This window comes from Bombus terrestris, chromosome 9 (genome assembly GCF_910591885.1).
Source record: "Bombus terrestris chromosome 9, iyBomTerr1.2, whole genome shotgun sequence".
Lineage (NCBI taxonomy): Eukaryota > Metazoa > Arthropoda > Insecta > Hymenoptera > Apidae > Bombus > Bombus terrestris.
Window position 1 is genome coordinate 6,711,575 of NC_063277.1, and position 19,750 is coordinate 6,731,324.

A 19,750-nucleotide genomic window follows, 5' to 3' on the forward strand; every position below is an offset into this window, starting at 1 on the left:
TCACAAGCACTTACCCACCTGGATTGATACGTAGACACGACATGGTTGTTATCCAAAGGTAGTAAACAACCGTAGAGAGAGTCTTTTTCACGCAATTTGACGCAGACGACAGAACGTATGCATGTTAACACGCGTTAGAAGAGACTAAGAATATTTCCTTTACGAGATCGAACATTTTTTGCTGGCCCCTGGCGAAATTTGATCGAAGAATCGAATTTAATTGCAACAATACAGTTGTACGGAAGATGTTCAAAATGTTAATGTTCGTTACGAAACTTTTACCACAAACGTTCGTGAAGTATCGTGTATGTTTGTTCGATTAAACTTATACGAGCTATTACATATTGACGGAACACGAAAGCAGATGACAGCATAGAAAGCGCGTCAAAGGGATTCCATGAAACATCGTCAATGTGCACAGAAGGGAACATACAGGCAACAACCATTTTGGAACAACAACATTTGTCCTTTCGCAGAATGTCAATTTTCGAACGACTACTAATTATTAGAAGCAGCAACCATGACACTATATCCTCGTACTTTTTGTGATTAATAATATGACGATTACTAAAGCAGCATCTAGAATACAACATGTCTCATTTTAACTATCATTCACATAATAAAGTAGGGACCAAATGAGAGATGGTTCTAATTAACCTCCGATATTTTTTTTTTTTATGTGAGTGCTTTTATGAACGTAACAGAAACTTCATTCAATTCTACATTTCCCAAAAATTAGTCTATTAAATTTCCAAAAATTAGTCTTAAAACATTTGATATTTTCATAGAAAAATATTCAAGAATTTAAGAAATCAAATACCATTGACGAGTAAGTTTGAAAATATTACGTGTTAAACTTCATACGTTATTAAGAAGTATGATGGTTTCTATTATCTTAGAGAAAAACATAAAATCGGATAAATGGAGGAAACAAAAATATGTAACGAATGTTAGAAACCTCCGACTGATCATCAAGTTCGGAGTAAAATTACAAATGGTTTGGGGATGTCAATGATACTGAAAATGTAATATTTATAATTAAGAAAATGGGTAAAGGGAGTTAAGTGTTAAAGAAAGTTCGTAAACAATGGAACTTTTAACACACATTGTCAAGAGCCATAAAGTTCAAAGTACAAGTATAATACTACGTCATGGAAGCTGCTACGACACAAACGGAGGAATACGACAATTCGATGATCCTGTGGATGTTGAGCACAAAGATATATATCTATGTATATATATATTTGTATATATATATATGTATGTATGATATGACCAATTAATCTAAAAACAATGGAACATTTTTGAGGCGATTGAAAATACATAAAAATTCTTCACAGCGAAATATTAGAAAGAAATTTCATAAAATTAGTCCTTTTAAATGTAGCGACTTTATATCCTTTAGACAAATTTTACAGTGTTTTGCATAGAACTGAACAATTGAAATCCATTTCACTGAAGTCCATTTTATACATTTTCTACATAAATTTTTTCATAATTTTATTTTTATATTAATTTTCCGCGCAGAATCGAGAAATCTCGGCTAATATTGACTAAACATCAACTACTTTTAATTACACGCCTCGGTAAATGTCGAAAGTTCAGTACCAATAATCGGTACTTTTTATTTTATTATTTAACCTATGATTATGTAGGTAAAGGGGGTCACTTTCATAAAATAATTCTAACTAAAGTTCACGCAATTTGTAGATACTATAAACAAACATTAAATAAAAGATGAATCATAAAAATTGTCTTCATTGTTATTATCATAAACTGAAACAGAAAATAGAATAGGTTACGGATTGAATGCTTTTCGCCAACGATACGTAGCCCAATTTTCAACAATTTTGTTACTACTATGGTCAAATTATACACACGTACATATATATATATATATATGCACGGTGGCATTCGCCAAATAATACACAGGTTGATACAAGTCGGTATAATTATTATAGGTTTTGTCTTGCATGTTCAGAAGAGATAGGAAATCGAGGATTATTATTTGATTTGGACAATTAGAGTATCAGACTCACCTTGACCCTTTGCAGATCAATGGGGTTCATGATGGTCCCCTGAAAGAACTCCACGGTGGTGAAGTGCCGTTTGAATAGTCCCTCCAGCTCGAGATCTGGTGGTTTCCTAAATGGCACGGGCCCGACAAAATGATACGTTTCTTTTCATAAATAATGTTCACCTCAGACATCGGTGGACGCCTTTTTTGCGAGATTTCTCGCTGAGTAGACCGCCAGAGATGGGCGGAGATTTGACTTATAATGTAAGTGGTATAAACGTAATAATGCTGTCGTGTTTGTTAGACCTTCGAGGAACAGCGGCCATCTAAGCTTCTAAAGGCTTTATCGATACATTATCTACATTTCATCATTTGAAAAAAAAAAGAGAAATTAAGTATACTTCCTCGGAAGTCAAGGATATACGATATATATATATCATGTAGTATAATAGATCTAAGTAAGTCTCTACTGCACGCTGATTCGGCTCCATAGCTCATTGCAGCATACCATGCAGTCACAAGCAATTGCTTTCTACGTATAAATCGTACATATATGCGTGTAGTATGTACATACACCAACATATATTATATATATATATAAAATGATTTTTATAAATGATTAAATGCGGTTCTCTGCGTAACCTCGGAATATATGAAGAAGCATTTTGTTTGAAATATTCGTTCCCAAGAGTGATGTCATACGATAAAAACGACTGTTTCATAGACGATGGTGAGGATAAGAATATTAGTAAATGGTGAAATAGATATACGTTCTTTTAATAATTTCTAGAGTGACAACAGCTCTTGAACTACAAGATCGTCCAAGATAGAAAATATATCAGAAAGAATGTAATTCGTGGTCGAGATTGAAAAATACATTCTTGAATGAAGCAAACTATTCCTTTCAAGGTTTCTCTGTAAGACACCATCGAAGAATTCTTAAAGTACTTCATCATATCTGATCAATTATTCCAATTGTTCGTCATTACATGACACCACAAGAAAAAGTCTCATACCTGGATCCCAAATAAATAGCGGTCAACCGTATAATTAGTAACGTGAAATAGAAGAAGAATAGAAGGAAGAAAGAAGGTTGTAGAAATACAAATCGAAAGAAGTAAAGAAGAAGATGTATAAACCTGGCTACAACTAAGAACGCATACATTTTTTATGTACACTTCCATGTCATGAATTAAAATTACGCATACCATATAGACATCTATATATCAGACATCTATATCGTTCGATCGATATAAGATTAAATTGTTGAGTAAATAACCGCGCAAAAACCTAAAAAACTACAAGGAAATAAAAAGCACGAGCTGCCACGCAAAGAGGAGATTGGTATTAGGTTGTTTGATTTGGCGGAGGTTTTCGTGTGATGGTTGTTTTAGGATTCGGGATACCTTGACACGCTCCAGGTCCACAGCATTCATCATAGTGCCCTGAAAAAACTCCACGGTCGTGTAATGCCTCTTCAGGAGACCCTCCAATTCGAGATCTGGCTCTTTCCTGGAAACACAGATCACTCCTTACGACAATGACGATCAGACCATCGTGTTCGAATAATCAAAACCGTGCATCGGCGCACCGGGTGCTCTTGGCTTCCCCTACTTTGTACATTTCTCTGTGCATTCAGCTCTCTGTTAACAATGAAAACAGTTAACCTCGAAAATTCAATCTTCGATTAATATTCGTATTAACCCAGGTGAGAGAAATTCCGCTTTGAAAATGAAAGATAACGAAAATAAACGTCAAGTCGACAGGGTCTGATCGTCTTTGTTCGTATAACCGCTGGAAAACTAATATAATTGAGAAACCTACAGGAATCGGTGAGCCTACACTTACCCCAGTTGTCACATCATTATAATACTACAAGTCACGGTTATTCTCATTTCATGAAAATCATCGATATCGCATGACATTGTTCGGTATGACTGCTTATCAGTAACGATTACAGTAGCAGACTTACTTAATTTTATATTGGTTAACGATTAGCACATATAACACATCGTAATATTTAAGGTAATTGATTGTGAAGAGACATTAAGATGTAATTTTGATAGTAATTGGATTTGTATTGTACAAGATCGATCGCATATTTGTATTAAGTTATTCGACAAGTAAGATTGGATGTGGAAAGAAATGTGTCATCCTGTATAATCGTATAATAATCTGTCTGCAATGTACATAACACTATGCACGTAGGAAAATACACTGCTAAAAACAATTAGGGGATCCCACTTTGATTTTTATATCGCTATTTGAATCTATATATTCTTTCGAATATAATGTGTGTCTAATAACGATCGTCTTAAATTTAATCGTTATTGTAGTACAATCGATCTAACAAGCCCGTAGAGCTCCTTCATTTGCTTGATTGGTGCAATGAATCTGTTTAGAGCAGCGATCCACTAATTACGTTGAGCAGTCTAATTGTTCTATGTAAGAAAAGGTCAGAGGTTAATGTCTGTTATAGATAGATCAATCATACAGTGGTTCGTTGACCAACATGAGATCAAACTAGGAGAAAAATGCACGAGGTCTTATTAGGTATAGTAAAATATCGGATCGATAACCATACCTATGCAAGAAGACAACTTCCACGTCGACGTCCTCGCGATCCTCGTGCAAGAAGTCCTTGAGGAAGTGCGAGACTGATTCGTAGGTGATGTGGCCACACACGACAATATGTCTGCCAACACAACGAACGAATTAGATTCCACTCCCGATTAAGTACAGACAGTCGAAAATAAAAAAAAAAAAGATAGAAAAGACTTACAAGCAACTACCATGTGTACACGCTCTATATATAATATACATACATATGTATCAACCGACTAACGATTTCGTTACGTTTTTTTCTCTCTGATTGCCAGCCAGCCGCTTTTCTGCTGTTTCCATTTGCTTTTCTTTCTTTGAACACGTTCCTCGAGAGGGTACACTTGTCGCGATGCCGCTCGAGGGCGTAAATACGGTCAAATGAATCTGCGCGAGAGCAACGCAACCGAGTGAGAAGAGAAAAAAATATAGACATCGTTGAGAACATTTTTTTTCTTTTTTCGTACACCATTTTAGTCTGCTGCCACAATAACGAATTTCGGCTCGAAGATCCGCGTCGATTGATCGAAAACGATACGTCCGTTCGAATGAAATTTAGAATCAAATTATACACTTTGCAAACGTTGCGAAAAACTATTGCTTGACAATTAAGAAAAATCGCACGTACTCCCGTTTACTTTTCTTTTATATATGTATATATGTATAAAACAATATATATATATATAGGTATATATATATATATATATACATGTAACGTAGACGTAAATATAAATAGAACTAATTAATGGACTAAACTTACCAGAACTGCGATAGGAATTGGAGTGAGTCGTTTTAGCCAACTAATGCGATCGAATAATTACGCACACGCGCTCGCGCTAGCGAGCACGCGCGCGTACACACACATACGTGGGTAAATCATCTGTGCTAGACATACAGTTATACAGACAAAAGATAAACATGACAAAAAGAACTGGATGAAATACGTAAGAGTGCAGGCTCGTTGACGTTCGATCCTTGCAATCAAGTTACAAGCACAAGATTCACTTTTTTTTAAATCTCTAGTCGTGTTAATTCTACGTGCGGTGTGAATTAATAATCACATACTCTTGCTAGTACAAAGTAACTCATACAAAACACTGCTTAGAGTGACGATAACGTGTTAATTGCATCGAATAAGAAAAAAAATTCGCCATAGACATTCCATGCCCAATCCTCTCTACTTGATGGCATCTAATGCGAGGCTCATCGTGAACTCAGCAGACACAGGCTGGTTTGCGCGATTATACGATGTTCCACAATTAAGCTCGATGCAGACGAACGAGTTCCGTGTGCTTTTCAACAATCGATCAACATTGTTGCGATTTCGCAGTGATAGCGCTATATGATCCAGCATTTTTATATTTTTGCGTTATTATATTTCGTATGTGTCACTCTCGTGCGTGTTGCATCATTGAAAATATAATTTCACCAAATCACAAAACGTCACTGTCGTGAAACCGCACTATTGTGTCACTGATTTGACATTATTAAAACATTAAAGCATCGTCGTGCTTAAATATAATTGTTATATTTATATTTATGTATATCGTGTGTATCTACACAATTGTCACGGATCCAGTAAAAAAATCGTTCGTCTGCGTGGAATCTTAATCTGTCATAAAAATATAAAAAAAAAATAATAATAAACACACGGATCTTGTGTGCCACTGAATCCAGCATGGGCCAGAACAAATGAGTATCAATAATTAGGCCTTACAGATGAGGTTATTCTTTAATCTACTATACGGGGCCGACGCTTTGTTACGTGAATGTCGAGACGTGAGTGTCGTGTATTTATGAGATAAGTTATGAGTATATCGTGTATAATTCCCTAGAATAGAGAGAGTCGCGTGTCGTTCGATTCCTATTGCCCATGTAGAGAGAACAAATCGAATGTGGAAAAATGTTCGCACGTCGAGTTCGCACAATTCGAACCGTTACTCTTGGCAAGTATTATTCACCGATCGATTTATACATAACTGACGATGCGAACCGAGAAAATCATTTGAAGGAGTACATCTCGTATCGAGCTTGATGCGCTTCTCTATTTGTCTCGCGGTCGAGTGCGTCACAAAAAAATTCGCCACAAGTTCGTACCTGTCGGAAAGCTGTGTTTAACCAAATTTCTCGAAGAACATATTACCGATCTGATGATAAAATCGCACAAATGATAAAAATCAAGCAAAAACTTAACATACACAGTGAATACATTCGACGAGTGACACCTTAATATTGTCACTAGGACGCTGCTCGGTGTATCGAGTAGTACGTGCAACGATCAACAGTACCGCCGTTAATTATTGTCTCTGTGTACATATAAGGTCAAGATGACTATGAATTATACAGAGTGAGTTGAGATAAATAAGTTGCAAAATGCCTTTCTCAATAAGAGATGAGAACAAGAGAGAAGATTTCGACGAATTCGCCGTATTGTTGTTTCTCCGGGGATCATTGCTTTCAAAGTTATCCACGTTATCACTGCCTCTAAATAAATCTACAGGTTTCTTTTTCTCGATACGTTTCGACGAAAATCTTTAATCTTCACCATGATACCGTTCGAACGATTCAATCTATCACGAGCCGTTTATTTTTACACCACAGATCTCTTTCAGCAAAAGGAAAAAGCTAACGTGCGAGAAGAGAGGAAAACCTATTATTCCGGAAAACTCGAAAAACCTGAAAGTCCAACTGGAAGTCAGAAAAAAACTGAAAAAATAGTTTCTGTACTTTATTAATATTGTTACGTAGAGAAAACGCGTCGTTGCCAAAGGACATCGATTTAGCTCGTTTGTAACTGTATCTTTTAACCTTGTACGTTGGAAATTTCATTAACGTTAACTACAACATGCAAGGGGGAAAACATATAGATTCATTTAGGAAGAGATTGATAACCTTGGTAACTCTGAAAAAAATATCCATAACAACGACAATCTAGATGTTTTATGGAGCGTATGGTTTATTCCGTGTTGGCTCACTCTGCACACTCGTATGCGTAAATCGTGTATAAGTATTTTTTCATTTACATAATTGAAGGAACTCTAATTACCGGTGGTGTTGAGTTTATTGTTTGTCTTACAAAACAAGCGTAATCCCGCTAACGAAAATTATAAAATGATGTTCAATTTAAGAAGGATGTTATATGTATGGCTATACAAAATCGTCCCTAATCTAAAACATACGATTGTTGGCCCATTGACAATCCCTTCGTAAAACCTGAATAGCGCGTGACACATGATTAGCAATATATAAGTACATATATGCGTATACATACAGCTTTATATACGTGTATTGATGATATACGTATATAAAACGTATACAGGGTGAGTCATATAAATTGTTACGCAAAGTAATCTCGGAGACTGCTAGAAACGTAATTCCTTATTACATTATTATTTAATAAATATTTCATATCATTGGAAATGCTGTTATTGCATCTGAAGAACAAAAGAAAGTTAGCTATAAGAATTGTATAATCGAGGCAACTAAAAACGAAGGTGAAGGATATCTTGTACAAAGAATACTCGACAATCAACATAATTAATATGTATATATTTTTACCTATATATATATATAGGTAAATATATAGGTATATATATTATATAGGTATATATATATAAAGATCTAGAATTTATTAGCTCTTAATAATGGATGTATCGAAATCTGCTATGTTTTAATAATGAACTTATAAAAATCGATCAGTTTCTTAGGATATAACATAATGAATATATTAATATTTCATGCACTGCTATAGCTTATTTGATCAAATAAATGCAAAAAAATTACGAATTTAAGGACATATATACAAATAATGACAAAATTTTCGGGAACTGGTAAATTCCAGAAAAATAATTATACATCTGTAGAATTAGTTGTAAATAATAGAAATTTAATTTAATAATACAATTTAACTATAATGTTTCTACTACTTGTAATAGTTAAAAACATGGAGCATTTCGTTTTGTTCCCTAGTAGATCCAATAACATTATTAGATTCGCTACATTTGCATGGGACGAGTCATAGACATGTGGGTGAGAAATTATTTGTAGCAATTGTTGCCAAAAGCAGTATTTTTTAAACTTTCGATATTTTTATCTCCCAGTTACTAAATATTCGTTATACGTACAACATAAAGACAATACAATAAATCATAGAAAAAATAATTACACTGATGTGCTTATTAGTTCCAGAGAAACAAATCTGTAACAATTCACATGGTCCATCCCGTGAGCTTATAATCCAAGGCGGAATTTCACTTTACCACTGTCCTTTCTCCAAGATTTACACGTAAAAACAATAATTAATGCTGTCTAAAACACCAAGGTTATTACACTTAAGTATTGCAACTTTAGGCCATATACATATATATGACCTAAATATTAGTTGAAAATGCAGGGTACATGCTGGGCGTTGACCCTTTGCACTCAGAGAGAAATACAGCTCCAACGTACTTATTTATATATTTTCTGTGCTCTGTGCCACGTCCACGAAACATGATTGTACGAGTGGTAGATATTTGCCGCCAAACACGAACAATTTGACAATTTTATTGTATGATAAAAATATTGTTGGATACGGAAATCTAATGTCAAATATATTATGGCGTCAAGGTAGCGATACATTCTTCTACGCCTAAGTTATTCGGATGAATTGATCTTTTCACTTGTTATGTAATTGCAGTTAAGAGAATCGTTATTATGTCAACTAGATGAAATTCGAAAAACGAGGAATGTAAATTAATTCATTATTACACAGTCATTGTATCCTTCAAAGTATAACTTTCGTCTTTAATTGAGAAGAGAATTGAGAAGGATTCAAAATATAAAAAAAAGAAAATAAAATGGGTATAGATTTCTAGTATTTTTAATTAAAATTTCATCCAGATGAATTTCTTTATATACCATTCGCTCCTCGTTGTTCGTGAAGATTCGAGGAAACTAGCGCGATAAAGCCGTATTTGTCCCATGTGCGGTCAAGTAAACAAACAAGCTAACACCAGTTACTGGGGTATGGTGAATCTGAGATGGTAATTGGACTAGCTGATTGACTGATAGTGTCGGTGGACAAGGGTTAGGGAACTGTGTTCTCGGGGACTGTGGAAGCACGGTTGCATTAACGCTCACTGACAACTAGTTCGAAGAGCAGGTACTGAACTGCAATTCTGCGATTCTAAATCACTGCCTCTATACGTGTATAATATAATATGTGTATATTTATATATTTACTCGCTAATATTGTAAATATATAAATATAAAACGTTTATATATTTTAATGCATCATACGTGTGTATGTAACGCGCGTGCTCGTGCCCACGCGTACGTGTTATGTATATTATGTTTACACGTGTGTTGGGTGTAAATATAAAACGTAACGGGCAATCCAAGGAATTTCTTTTTCAGGCTTGTCGATGTAAAAGATATAGTATTCTATTCTGTGTATCTGTGACAATAGAAACATATCAAGGGGTCGTGTAGGTAATCTGACATCGAGGCAAATGCGATCGTGTGTTAAGTACTTTAGATGTCCAGGTGCATACGGACAAAAAATATATGGCAAATTTCATGACGTCGTGCTGGAGACAGGGAGAGGGCTATTGTAGGAAGATTCAGGTGTACATCATATACAAGAAGGGGGATAGTATGAACAGTTTGGTAGTAATTAGGACTGCGAAAGGTGACTCAACTCGGGAAAGCTAGTTGGTTGGCTGTGTCTCTCACCTGCGACCTCGCTCGTTCTTCAAAGTGCCGCCATACTTGTTTCGCGTCCCGATCAGGTCAATTATCTCGGGGATACAACTGGCGAATATGGCCTACACCACGTGATAGAACAGAACACAACACTCGCATCAATACACTTGTGTGACAAGGGTGGCAATTTGTATGCTTTATTTTTTTGTTTCTCTTTTTTTTTACATAAGACTCGGTCATGTTTTCTTTTTCTTTTTTTTTTTGGTGAGAACCGGTATCGTCTCGTCCAGTCGAAGTGATCGCTAAATGCGTCGTACACAGGTGGTACCTTAGCTAGATTTTTTTTAGTGGGTTATATTTTTTCTTTTTTTCTGAGCTGGCGAGGGGGAGGAAATTTGCACTTATGACGGAAGTAAGTTTTGGCTCAGCTACCGGGCTGCGCGGCCACTCATAGAGACACGATTAACAGTGCTGTACCGCTATGCGTGCCACGGCCCAAATAGTTAATAGATATGGAAACGAACACGTTCCAAATAAAGGGCGGGGTAGGTAGGCTACCTACACCTAGGTCCTACACTCCTACACCTAGGCCTAACGATAACTACACGTGCCGACACGTCTACCTAGTCCATTGGCAGGTAGCTCGTATGTATTCGTTGAATTTTGCGCGAACTCTTCGATACAACAGGATTCGTTTTCCCTTTTTCTTTTGTTTTTTGTTTCTTTTTTTTTCGACGGTTATATTTCGTTTGACTAGCTCTTCACAACGAAAAATAATCGTTTCTACCTCTCGGTGGATATGTATGAACGTCGATGAACGGATCGAGAAAGCTTTAGAAGAACATTTTCCTTTTTTTCCCTTTTTGGGTTCAAATCTTTCTTATTTTTCCTTCTTTTTTTGTTTTGTTCTGTACGTACGAAAGAGTACAGCAACCCCCTGTGGTACGAGATATCGTATCGAACAAAGCCGTTTTACCGAAACGAAATTTCCAAAGAATTCGAAAGAAGATATTCCTATTTGACGAGGGTACGGTGTCATTGCATGACTCGATATATCGAAGTTATTCTAGTCATTGGCATCGTGAGATCGAAAGACGCGTTTCAATGTGCACTGTATCGTTGCCGCACGATAGAAAATATTAATGCACTATTCTAATTTTAGTTAGAGAGCAGTTAGCGAGCGATGTTAGCGTCTGATTAGTTTATCACTCGTCTATATTAGCGCTTCACACAATCGATGTAGCTTTTAGAAATGTACGAAATAGCAAAAGCAGACATAGTTAGTATCCTTAGAGTGTCATTTCGGCTATGCCATATTATCGCAAATGTTAATGCGATTCTCTTTCTTCCTCTTCTCGAAGCGATTATAGGATGTTCTCGATGTATGTGTCCACTTCGAATATGATAAACTGTCGAACTCGAATGACAATTTCGAAGCTAGTGCACGTCCTATAATTCTACGATCTTTTTTATATTCTTTTCTCTTTTTTTAAGGAGAAAAAAATCGTCGATCGGCCTCTTTGGATTTATAAAATAAATTTATTGAGTCAGGTGTATTATGGTCAATGAATGAAAGATTCCTTCGCCAAAAAAGAGATACTATTACTTTTTTCAAACGTTTATTTGTACAATAGATGGTAAATTGATTAAATGATAAACTTGATGTTATAAAGAATTTACTTAGACAATATAAAACAGTTTATAAATGTGTGATGTTAAGATGAAGCTGTCATTATAATATTAATTAAAATTTATAGCGATGATGACAATTAAATTCGATTAATGATGTACAAAAGTAATTAAACGTATGTATTAAATTCAATTCGTTATATGAATTCATTATATAATGATATATATATATATATACGAATCCAAAAAGTCGTAGTTATATAAGGGAAATTTGATCAAGATTAATTTCTAGAATTATCTCAACCTTGGCTTAGATCTTTCACTTGTTCAAATTAACGATACATCTTCGAAATAATCACAGTTTTATTAAAAAACTTAATACAAATATCCATACTTTTTTCTATGTCGACCATGTAAAATAGCAGTTCTCAATCAACATATTGCAAATGTACAAAAATGTTTATGAAATGTTTCTGAAATGAAAAACAATATATAATACAAAAGATTTCGGAATATTGTGCATCCAAAAATATACAAGTTTATATACAATATTTCAAATGTAAAAATAATAGATCATGAGTGATGATGAAAGAATCATTTCTTATCTAATATACATATTTCATCTCGCTTTATCTGTGTATTTCAAAATTAGCATAATTTGATTAAAGTGGTCGATAATGTTGCCCATGACATACTTGTAAATATGATTATAAAAAGTAAAATGATATCGAACATATTGTCTACTAGAGAAAAGAGCACTTTCTTCATCATTGTTTATTATATTATTGATAACCTTAATGTAAATGATACAATTTCGAAGTATCTTCCATATTATAATTATATCTTCGAATGATACATATATACGTTCACACGTATCAATACACTTGAGAACCGCTAATTAAAATTATGCACGTCGACTGATAGAACAGGCCAATAGACGATCGATCTCGAACGACTAATTCACAAGAAAAGAAGCGTGCGTCTGCGGCAACGAAGTCTGTGAGCGTAATCGCGTTATAATACATCGCAAGTTATTCTTTTTTCCTTCGTCCTTTTCTGATTAACGATATATTCAAAAGAAGAGTGTTTCTTGGGACATGGGCTAGTGTCAATCTATGCGTGTATGTTGTCTCTTTCCCGCTTTCCTTCTGCTCAGTTGTGCATGTCTGTGTGAATAAATATCCGTATATGTACGTACTAGCACTTCTATCTATATATATATACACACATGGAAAAGATACATGTAATGTATATATAATACAATATGTATCATATATGTACGTCCATAAACGAATAAATATTTGAATGAATAAAAAAAAAAAAAAAAATGAGAAAAGAAGAAGAAAAGAAAAGCTATATGTATATGCATATACACATATAACGTGTTAACGCGGTGATCATGATGGACATTATGAATCTTTTTTTAGCAATTCTCTCTCGTATAAATACTTAAAAAAAAAAAATTCTTGAAGTCGCTGCTATGAGTGTTCCCCTGTCCATATAAGACTGCATACACACATCGTATATAATACGTATCGCATATAATATACGTGTATATATATGCATGTAATTCGTCAAAGAGAAAGAAAGGAAGAGAGAGAGAGAGAGAGAGAAAAAGAGAAAAGGAGATAGATCTTTCGATGTGGCTGAAACTAGAGGCTATCTATGTGCCTGAACAACGAAGTAGGATAATGAGTAAGCGTTCCACGGGAAACGACGGGAAGGCTGTTCAATATATAATTTATAACCATTTTTCGATTTGCAATCCATTATTTTCTCATTAAATCCTTTAAATACGTACTCGTGTAATTTAAGAACAACTAAATATCGATATATTTGGAAAGAGTTGTATATTGTATAGAATTTCGTCATTTTAAAATTTAAGATCGTGGTATCAGAGAGTTATATCCAAACGATAGTAAGTCCAAATAAAAGACAATGATACGCGAACAAAGATTAATACAAATATAGTTTAATGTCTCGTAAACTTTGTAAAAAGTATTCTTCGTTATTGAAATCGCTTAAGTATCGATATAACAAACATCATAACGTGTATATGTATGTATGTATGCATATACCGTGATGTATCTACGTTAACTTAATAAAAGATTATAATGAAAAAAAGAAACGTAAGTATGTTAGACCGAGCTCGATTAAATAACTTCTAAATAATTTACGTTACAAGTAATCAAAGGATCAACGATAAACCATGCTTGGTTACTTGTTCTACTCTTATTACCATGCGAACACGAACAAGCGGATAGAGAGTGTTCCGATCTCGTTCACGCGTTTCGCTGGCCGATTCAGTCTCACAGTACATACGCCTTCTCCGCGTTAGGCCCGTTCGACGCCAAAAGGTAAGCATTGTCTGTGTTGCGTTGAGTGTTCTCGCAATTATACGTGCAATTTCTACTAGTAAAATCCCTAAAGAGCAGCCGCATGTGCCTACGCCTGCACCACCCTTCTACTGCTGCGTTCTAATTCAAGTGCCAAGTATTATATCTTATATCAAGCCAGAAAAAATCGTGTCTCGATCCGACGATGTGAGGCTTCTCCTTTTCGCTCGTGCGTCGAGTGAGAAAAACCGTTCCTTCTCTAACAGGCCATTCCGCGACGGGTTTCTTCACCCTTGGAAATTCTACAGGCTAGCCAAGAGCACTAACGCATGCCACCAAGAAACTCGGTTCGTGAATAGAGAGGGATAGGTAGAGTAAATAGATAGAAATAGAAATAGAGAAAGAGAGAGAAAGAGAGAAAACAAAAATTGCCCACGAGTCGCTGATACTTTTCGGATTTCTTTAACCGCAAGATAGAAATTTTACGATAAAATTCCTCCTACTTTCTTAGCCTGTACTTTAATCGTATTACAGTTAATCGATTAATGTTATGCCTCGGTTATGTTTAAAAGTATCAGCGACATTCGCAACCCGCTGCTTCACGATTCCTCCTTTCCATTCCGTACCATTCTACCGATCACCTGAACTTTACGTTCTTCTCAAAAGATCTACGGTCCCACACTACTTCAATAACCATGGTATCTCGATTCCGACACGACAAATACACCGCTCGAAAACGTTTATTAAGTTCCCTAGGACAAACTGGAACATTGATCGATACAAAAAGAAGAGGGATTATTTATTCTCTCGGACAATCGGAATGGCTTAAATAAGATACGTTCCGCGTCATTGGAGACGCTCGTAGATCGAGGAGTATAATATCCCGAATTTGCAGTTTCTTAAATTTTGTTCCTTTTATCGAAGAGAACGTATATATATATATGTATGTATAACGATGGAGTATAGAAAATTCATCGTTGCGTCGATCATTGTGCTTTTTCTCAAGAAATGACGAATAGTTTAGAAAAAGTCGAACGATCGTTTTCCTGTTTCGATCGATCTGCTTGACGTAATAATATCGAAGTTGCATAATTCGTTTGATAATATTCGATTGACAATGTCGAGCAATCCCTATCACTGGTATCATCGAGTTTTCCAAGATGGCGTAAAAACTGATACGATCGAACCCATTAAATGGTATCGAAAAACCCAAACTAATCGTTTCCTGTTCATTAATCGTTACAAAGATCCTCACGCTGACATATCACGATCGTATCGGTAACATGTGCACTGTTTAGTGATTCATCATAGTTTCGAGACAGCGTGTAACACGTTTCTAAGTGACGATGGAGAATATTGGTAGATTAAAAGCTCTTTCCCTTAAATTGCATTGCTTCTTCGAATATAATACTTTAAGTCAGACCCATTTTCATATTTCTCTCAATTAAATATTGAGACTATGCATCCTTTATAAAGTATGGAAAATATATAAGTATATTAGAGTGGATATACAGAAAGAAATGGATTATTCCAAGGGTGTCTCGTAGTTTTAGTATTGAGAATATGCTTATAGTAGCATAAAGCGATGGTGTTTTAATTTTCCATCGTTTTAATCTTCAATTCTTTGAAGTCAGTCAAAAGGTAGTTAGGATAATTTCATTATTTAATAAAACATTTTATCCCTGCTTGAAGGTTTGGTTAAACGAAATTTAATTGTATTTATATTGAAATAATATTGATTCAATAATTTTGCATAAAAAAAATAGGAGATTACAACATAATAATAAAGAAAGGCTAATATAAATTGAGATACATAACAAAGTAATAAGAAAGAAGTTATTAATGTTTTATGTAAAGCATGTTAAGTGTAAAAAGAGTGGATATATATTTATATGTATGTACGTTACTTCAGAGTATCTAATGTTGCATGATCACCTTAAAAGGAACTATATAAATTCATATATCGATAAGTCGATACAATTAAAAGTCTGGTTTACTTCTACTGACCCATACAAGAAATATTTTTCACCAATTTTCTCTACCTTTGCTTAGAAAGTATCTACAGCTTCTCCTAATTGAAAAAGAAATCATCTTATATATACATATATAAGATAATTATATATATACATATATGATTATATATATTATATATATACAGTGGATTTGACAATTTCCATTCACCTTACCGACACTCCTTCAACAGAATAATCAAATTTATAACCAAATTGACAATTTACATTCAATAAAAAGTAAAACAATTATTAAAATATATTTTACAAGATATTATTACAAAATAATTATGTAAATAACTTCCCCCTTTATTGAGAAATTATTTAACCGTCGATCGAGGCTTTGGTTGTTATTTAAAATAAGTGAAAGACTGGTCAATTAACGTATCGAAATCAGCAATTTTATACTAATTCTCTACAAAACCTCTACAACAAAGTATAGACTTAAAAAAAGTGCACGATATAATAAATTTGATTAATACATAAATAATATACGAATTAAGAATAACTATCTGTGATTAAACAAAAAATTAATCATGAATTAAAATAAATCACAAAATCAAAAACGATATATACAATATACTTCAATGACCTGGTTCTTGTTATTATGTCGCTTAAAATATTAACTTGTTTAGAAATAAATTAAAATAACTTTGTGTGTTTGTAACAATGAGAAAATAAATATTGTGTATTTGCAACAATGAGAAAAGCGATATTTCATAAATTATAATAAACGAAGCAATAGTAAAAACGCTGCCGATGCAGCCAATTTTTATTCAATATCATAATCAAGAATGCATATATGCGTAGTATACGTAATTCAATAAATTAGAGTAAGATGTGCTGAAAATTTTCAATCCATTGTATATGTAACAAAAAAGAATAAAGTGAAAGAAAAATTCGCGTGATTGAATGATCGACCAATCGGTGTTTATTCAAACGAGAACCAAGTCGTGGAAGAAGATATTCATTACACGCAAATCAATGTTTTCATGCCGAAGCAATCGACGATCTATCCTGTTACGCAATTAAAAGCAGAAGGGTTGTCCGATCCGACGTAAAAAAACAATGGCGGAAAACAAAATCAAACAAACAATACGCAGCGATGAAATAAATTGTATAACAAAAAGAGGAAAATATATCCGCGCCTTATTTAAACAAATATATATATCGGAAAAAATCGGAAGAAAAAATGAAAATTCGTCGACGAATCGGTAAAAAGGAACAAGAATGTACAAACTACAAAATCTCGAATCCGTGCGGTGAGGCAGTCATATACATATTACCATGTATATATGTATATATGTATAACAAATGTATATATAAAGATTCAGAAAGATAAAGAAAGAGAAAGAAATAGAGAGAGATGCAACAGTAATATATTGATCTCATCTACTATAGTGTATATAAACATGTGTGTATAGAACAATAAAAACTCGTGTGTGTACTTTTCTTTTTACAAAAGTCCAAGCATACCAGCACGTGTTACCAAGATATATTTGCTAATTTGGTAAAAGGTGGGTAAGAAAAGCGGTGAGAGTCAGCACAAGGTTACGTTAAATAAACGGTGAAAGAAATGGTTTTTAAAAAAAGGGTAATAGTGATCTCAGAAAATTTGGGATGCCATATTTTCTAACAGTTACGGACCAGGTATAGTGAAGGTGAGGGATATTTACGCTAGTTAAAAAATTACTCTGGATAGCAGTTGCGATTCCGTTTATATCTTGACAAAAAAGGAGATCCAAAATCAAGGAACGTACGTACCACATGATCTCTTTCGTCAACAAATATTGAAAAGATAAAATAAGCACGAATTAATTGAAAAGTCAGATTTCTATAAACGATGCTAACAAAAAGTTTCTTCAATCGCATTCCTCGAAAAATAGATCACGCGAAAAATTCGCTCAAGTCTCTTTCTCTTTTGTATTGAAAGAAAGAAAATATCGCACAGTATCAAAATTCCAATGTTCTTTCGGAGTAAAAATCTTATCGTCAGCATCGTCCTCGTAGCTTTGAAAAAACTCTCGAGCAAATTTAAAATATTCGATTTACAACGTTAATTTTTTGCCCGTTGACGGCTCCAATCGAAAGGAAAAATATTTAGAAAAAACGATAAACGAGTCACTTTGCTATCCAGATAGTCTTCGCTCCTCCTCGCAACTATGTGACTACAAGGATAACAGTTCAGGGACTAGTTTCAAGGGGTGTCTTTGGCTGGCTTCCACGTAGGTGGATATCTGGGATACCTGCGTCCACGCTCGCGCTTGTACTGGCCACCGTACTTGCAGCGGTTCGCGGCGAGCTCCGTGATCTCTGGGATCCAGCTGGCGAACACCGCCTACACACCCACAATCATCCGTTGCCGTCAGAACAGAGCCCTAGCCTGAGTTTTCTGGTTTATTTCTTTTTTTTATTTATTTTCTTTATATTGCATTTGCATTTGCATTAGCATCTGCATTTGCACTTTTGTAATTTGTATTTTGTACTTGTATCTGTATTTGTTTGATTCTTTTCATTTTTTTTTTTTTTTTTTTTTGTTTCGTCAGTGTGTGCATTGTGCATATGTATCGTTACATTCGTCTTCACTCGCATTCATTTTATGATTATCACAGTTTTCGTCTTCTGAACGCCTCTTTAGAACGCTTAAAACGAAATACACGCTCGCAACGCTTCACTCTCTGCTCAATCGCTTGCGACTACCCACGGAAGTGATCCTCGTTTTGTAACGTTTGAAGGGAGGCTAGCGAAAGATTCGATCCCTTTCAAGTTAACTTCCGAGAATGAGATAATTCTGAGATGCGTCAGATCACTGAAAAAGCAATCTGAATCTAATAATCAGCGTAGAACTTAATCGAATCGTTGGTTCAACAATTAAATGGATTATTATAACTGTTTCATTCAGAGTCACTTAAGTTCCGTTTATTTTTGTTCGTTTGAGGCTCCCAGATTGACGTTCCAATTTTAATATTAAGATTTCTTGGGTTAGGAATTTTAGATCGTGGAATTTCAGTTATTTCGAGAGAAGGTAAGGATTTTCGGAATTGTGAAACAATTACTATCACTTTGTGAGGTTATTCAAGATATTAAGATTAATCAAAATTTGATTACGGAAATGGAATATTAATGAACAGTTGGCTGAATGTGACTTTCAACCCCATAACGAAGATACCACTTATTGAAACGCTTAAATAGAAATCGATAATTATTTTGGAAATGTAGCTAGAAGAACATATTGTTAACGTGTTGTTAATAAATGTTTTTATTTGTTGCAAGAGATATTAATTATAGTACCTAGACGAATACTCGTCAAACAAAATCTGGCTCGATTTGTTAATGTACACAATAGAATCAAACTTGTTATCTTGTTACTCAATCTTGTAGTAAAAATTTAAGTTTTCAATATAACAATTATATCGACTTACATAGAACTAGGAATAAAAGTTTAAAATGCGCCCTAGTTTCTGTTAAACAGA

At 34.5% G+C, this 19,750-nt stretch overlaps 1 protein-coding gene across 50 annotated transcripts in view; it reads right to left on the reverse strand.

Annotated features, from left to right (window-relative positions):
* LOC100650043 (calcium-activated potassium channel slowpoke) overlaps window positions 1-19,750 on the reverse strand; it is a 105,842-nt gene that overhangs the window by 40,579 nt on the left and 45,513 nt on the right. For 41 of the 50 annotated variants that reach the window (XM_048408755.1, XM_048408761.1, XM_048408758.1 and 38 more), the window contains exons 7-8: window positions 4,602-4,712; window positions 2,040-2,145 (exon numbers count right to left, since the gene is read on the reverse strand). In XM_048408755.1, coding sequence (XP_048264712.1) covers window positions 2,040-2,145; window positions 4,602-4,712 — 217 coding nt within the window. Of the gene's footprint in view, window positions 1-2,039; window positions 2,146-3,423; window positions 3,530-4,601; window positions 4,713-10,333; window positions 10,426-18,523; window positions 18,616-19,750 lie in introns of all 50 variants that reach the window. The other 9 variants (XM_048408749.1, XM_020864743.2, XM_048408765.1 and 6 more) reach the window with 5 other exon arrangements.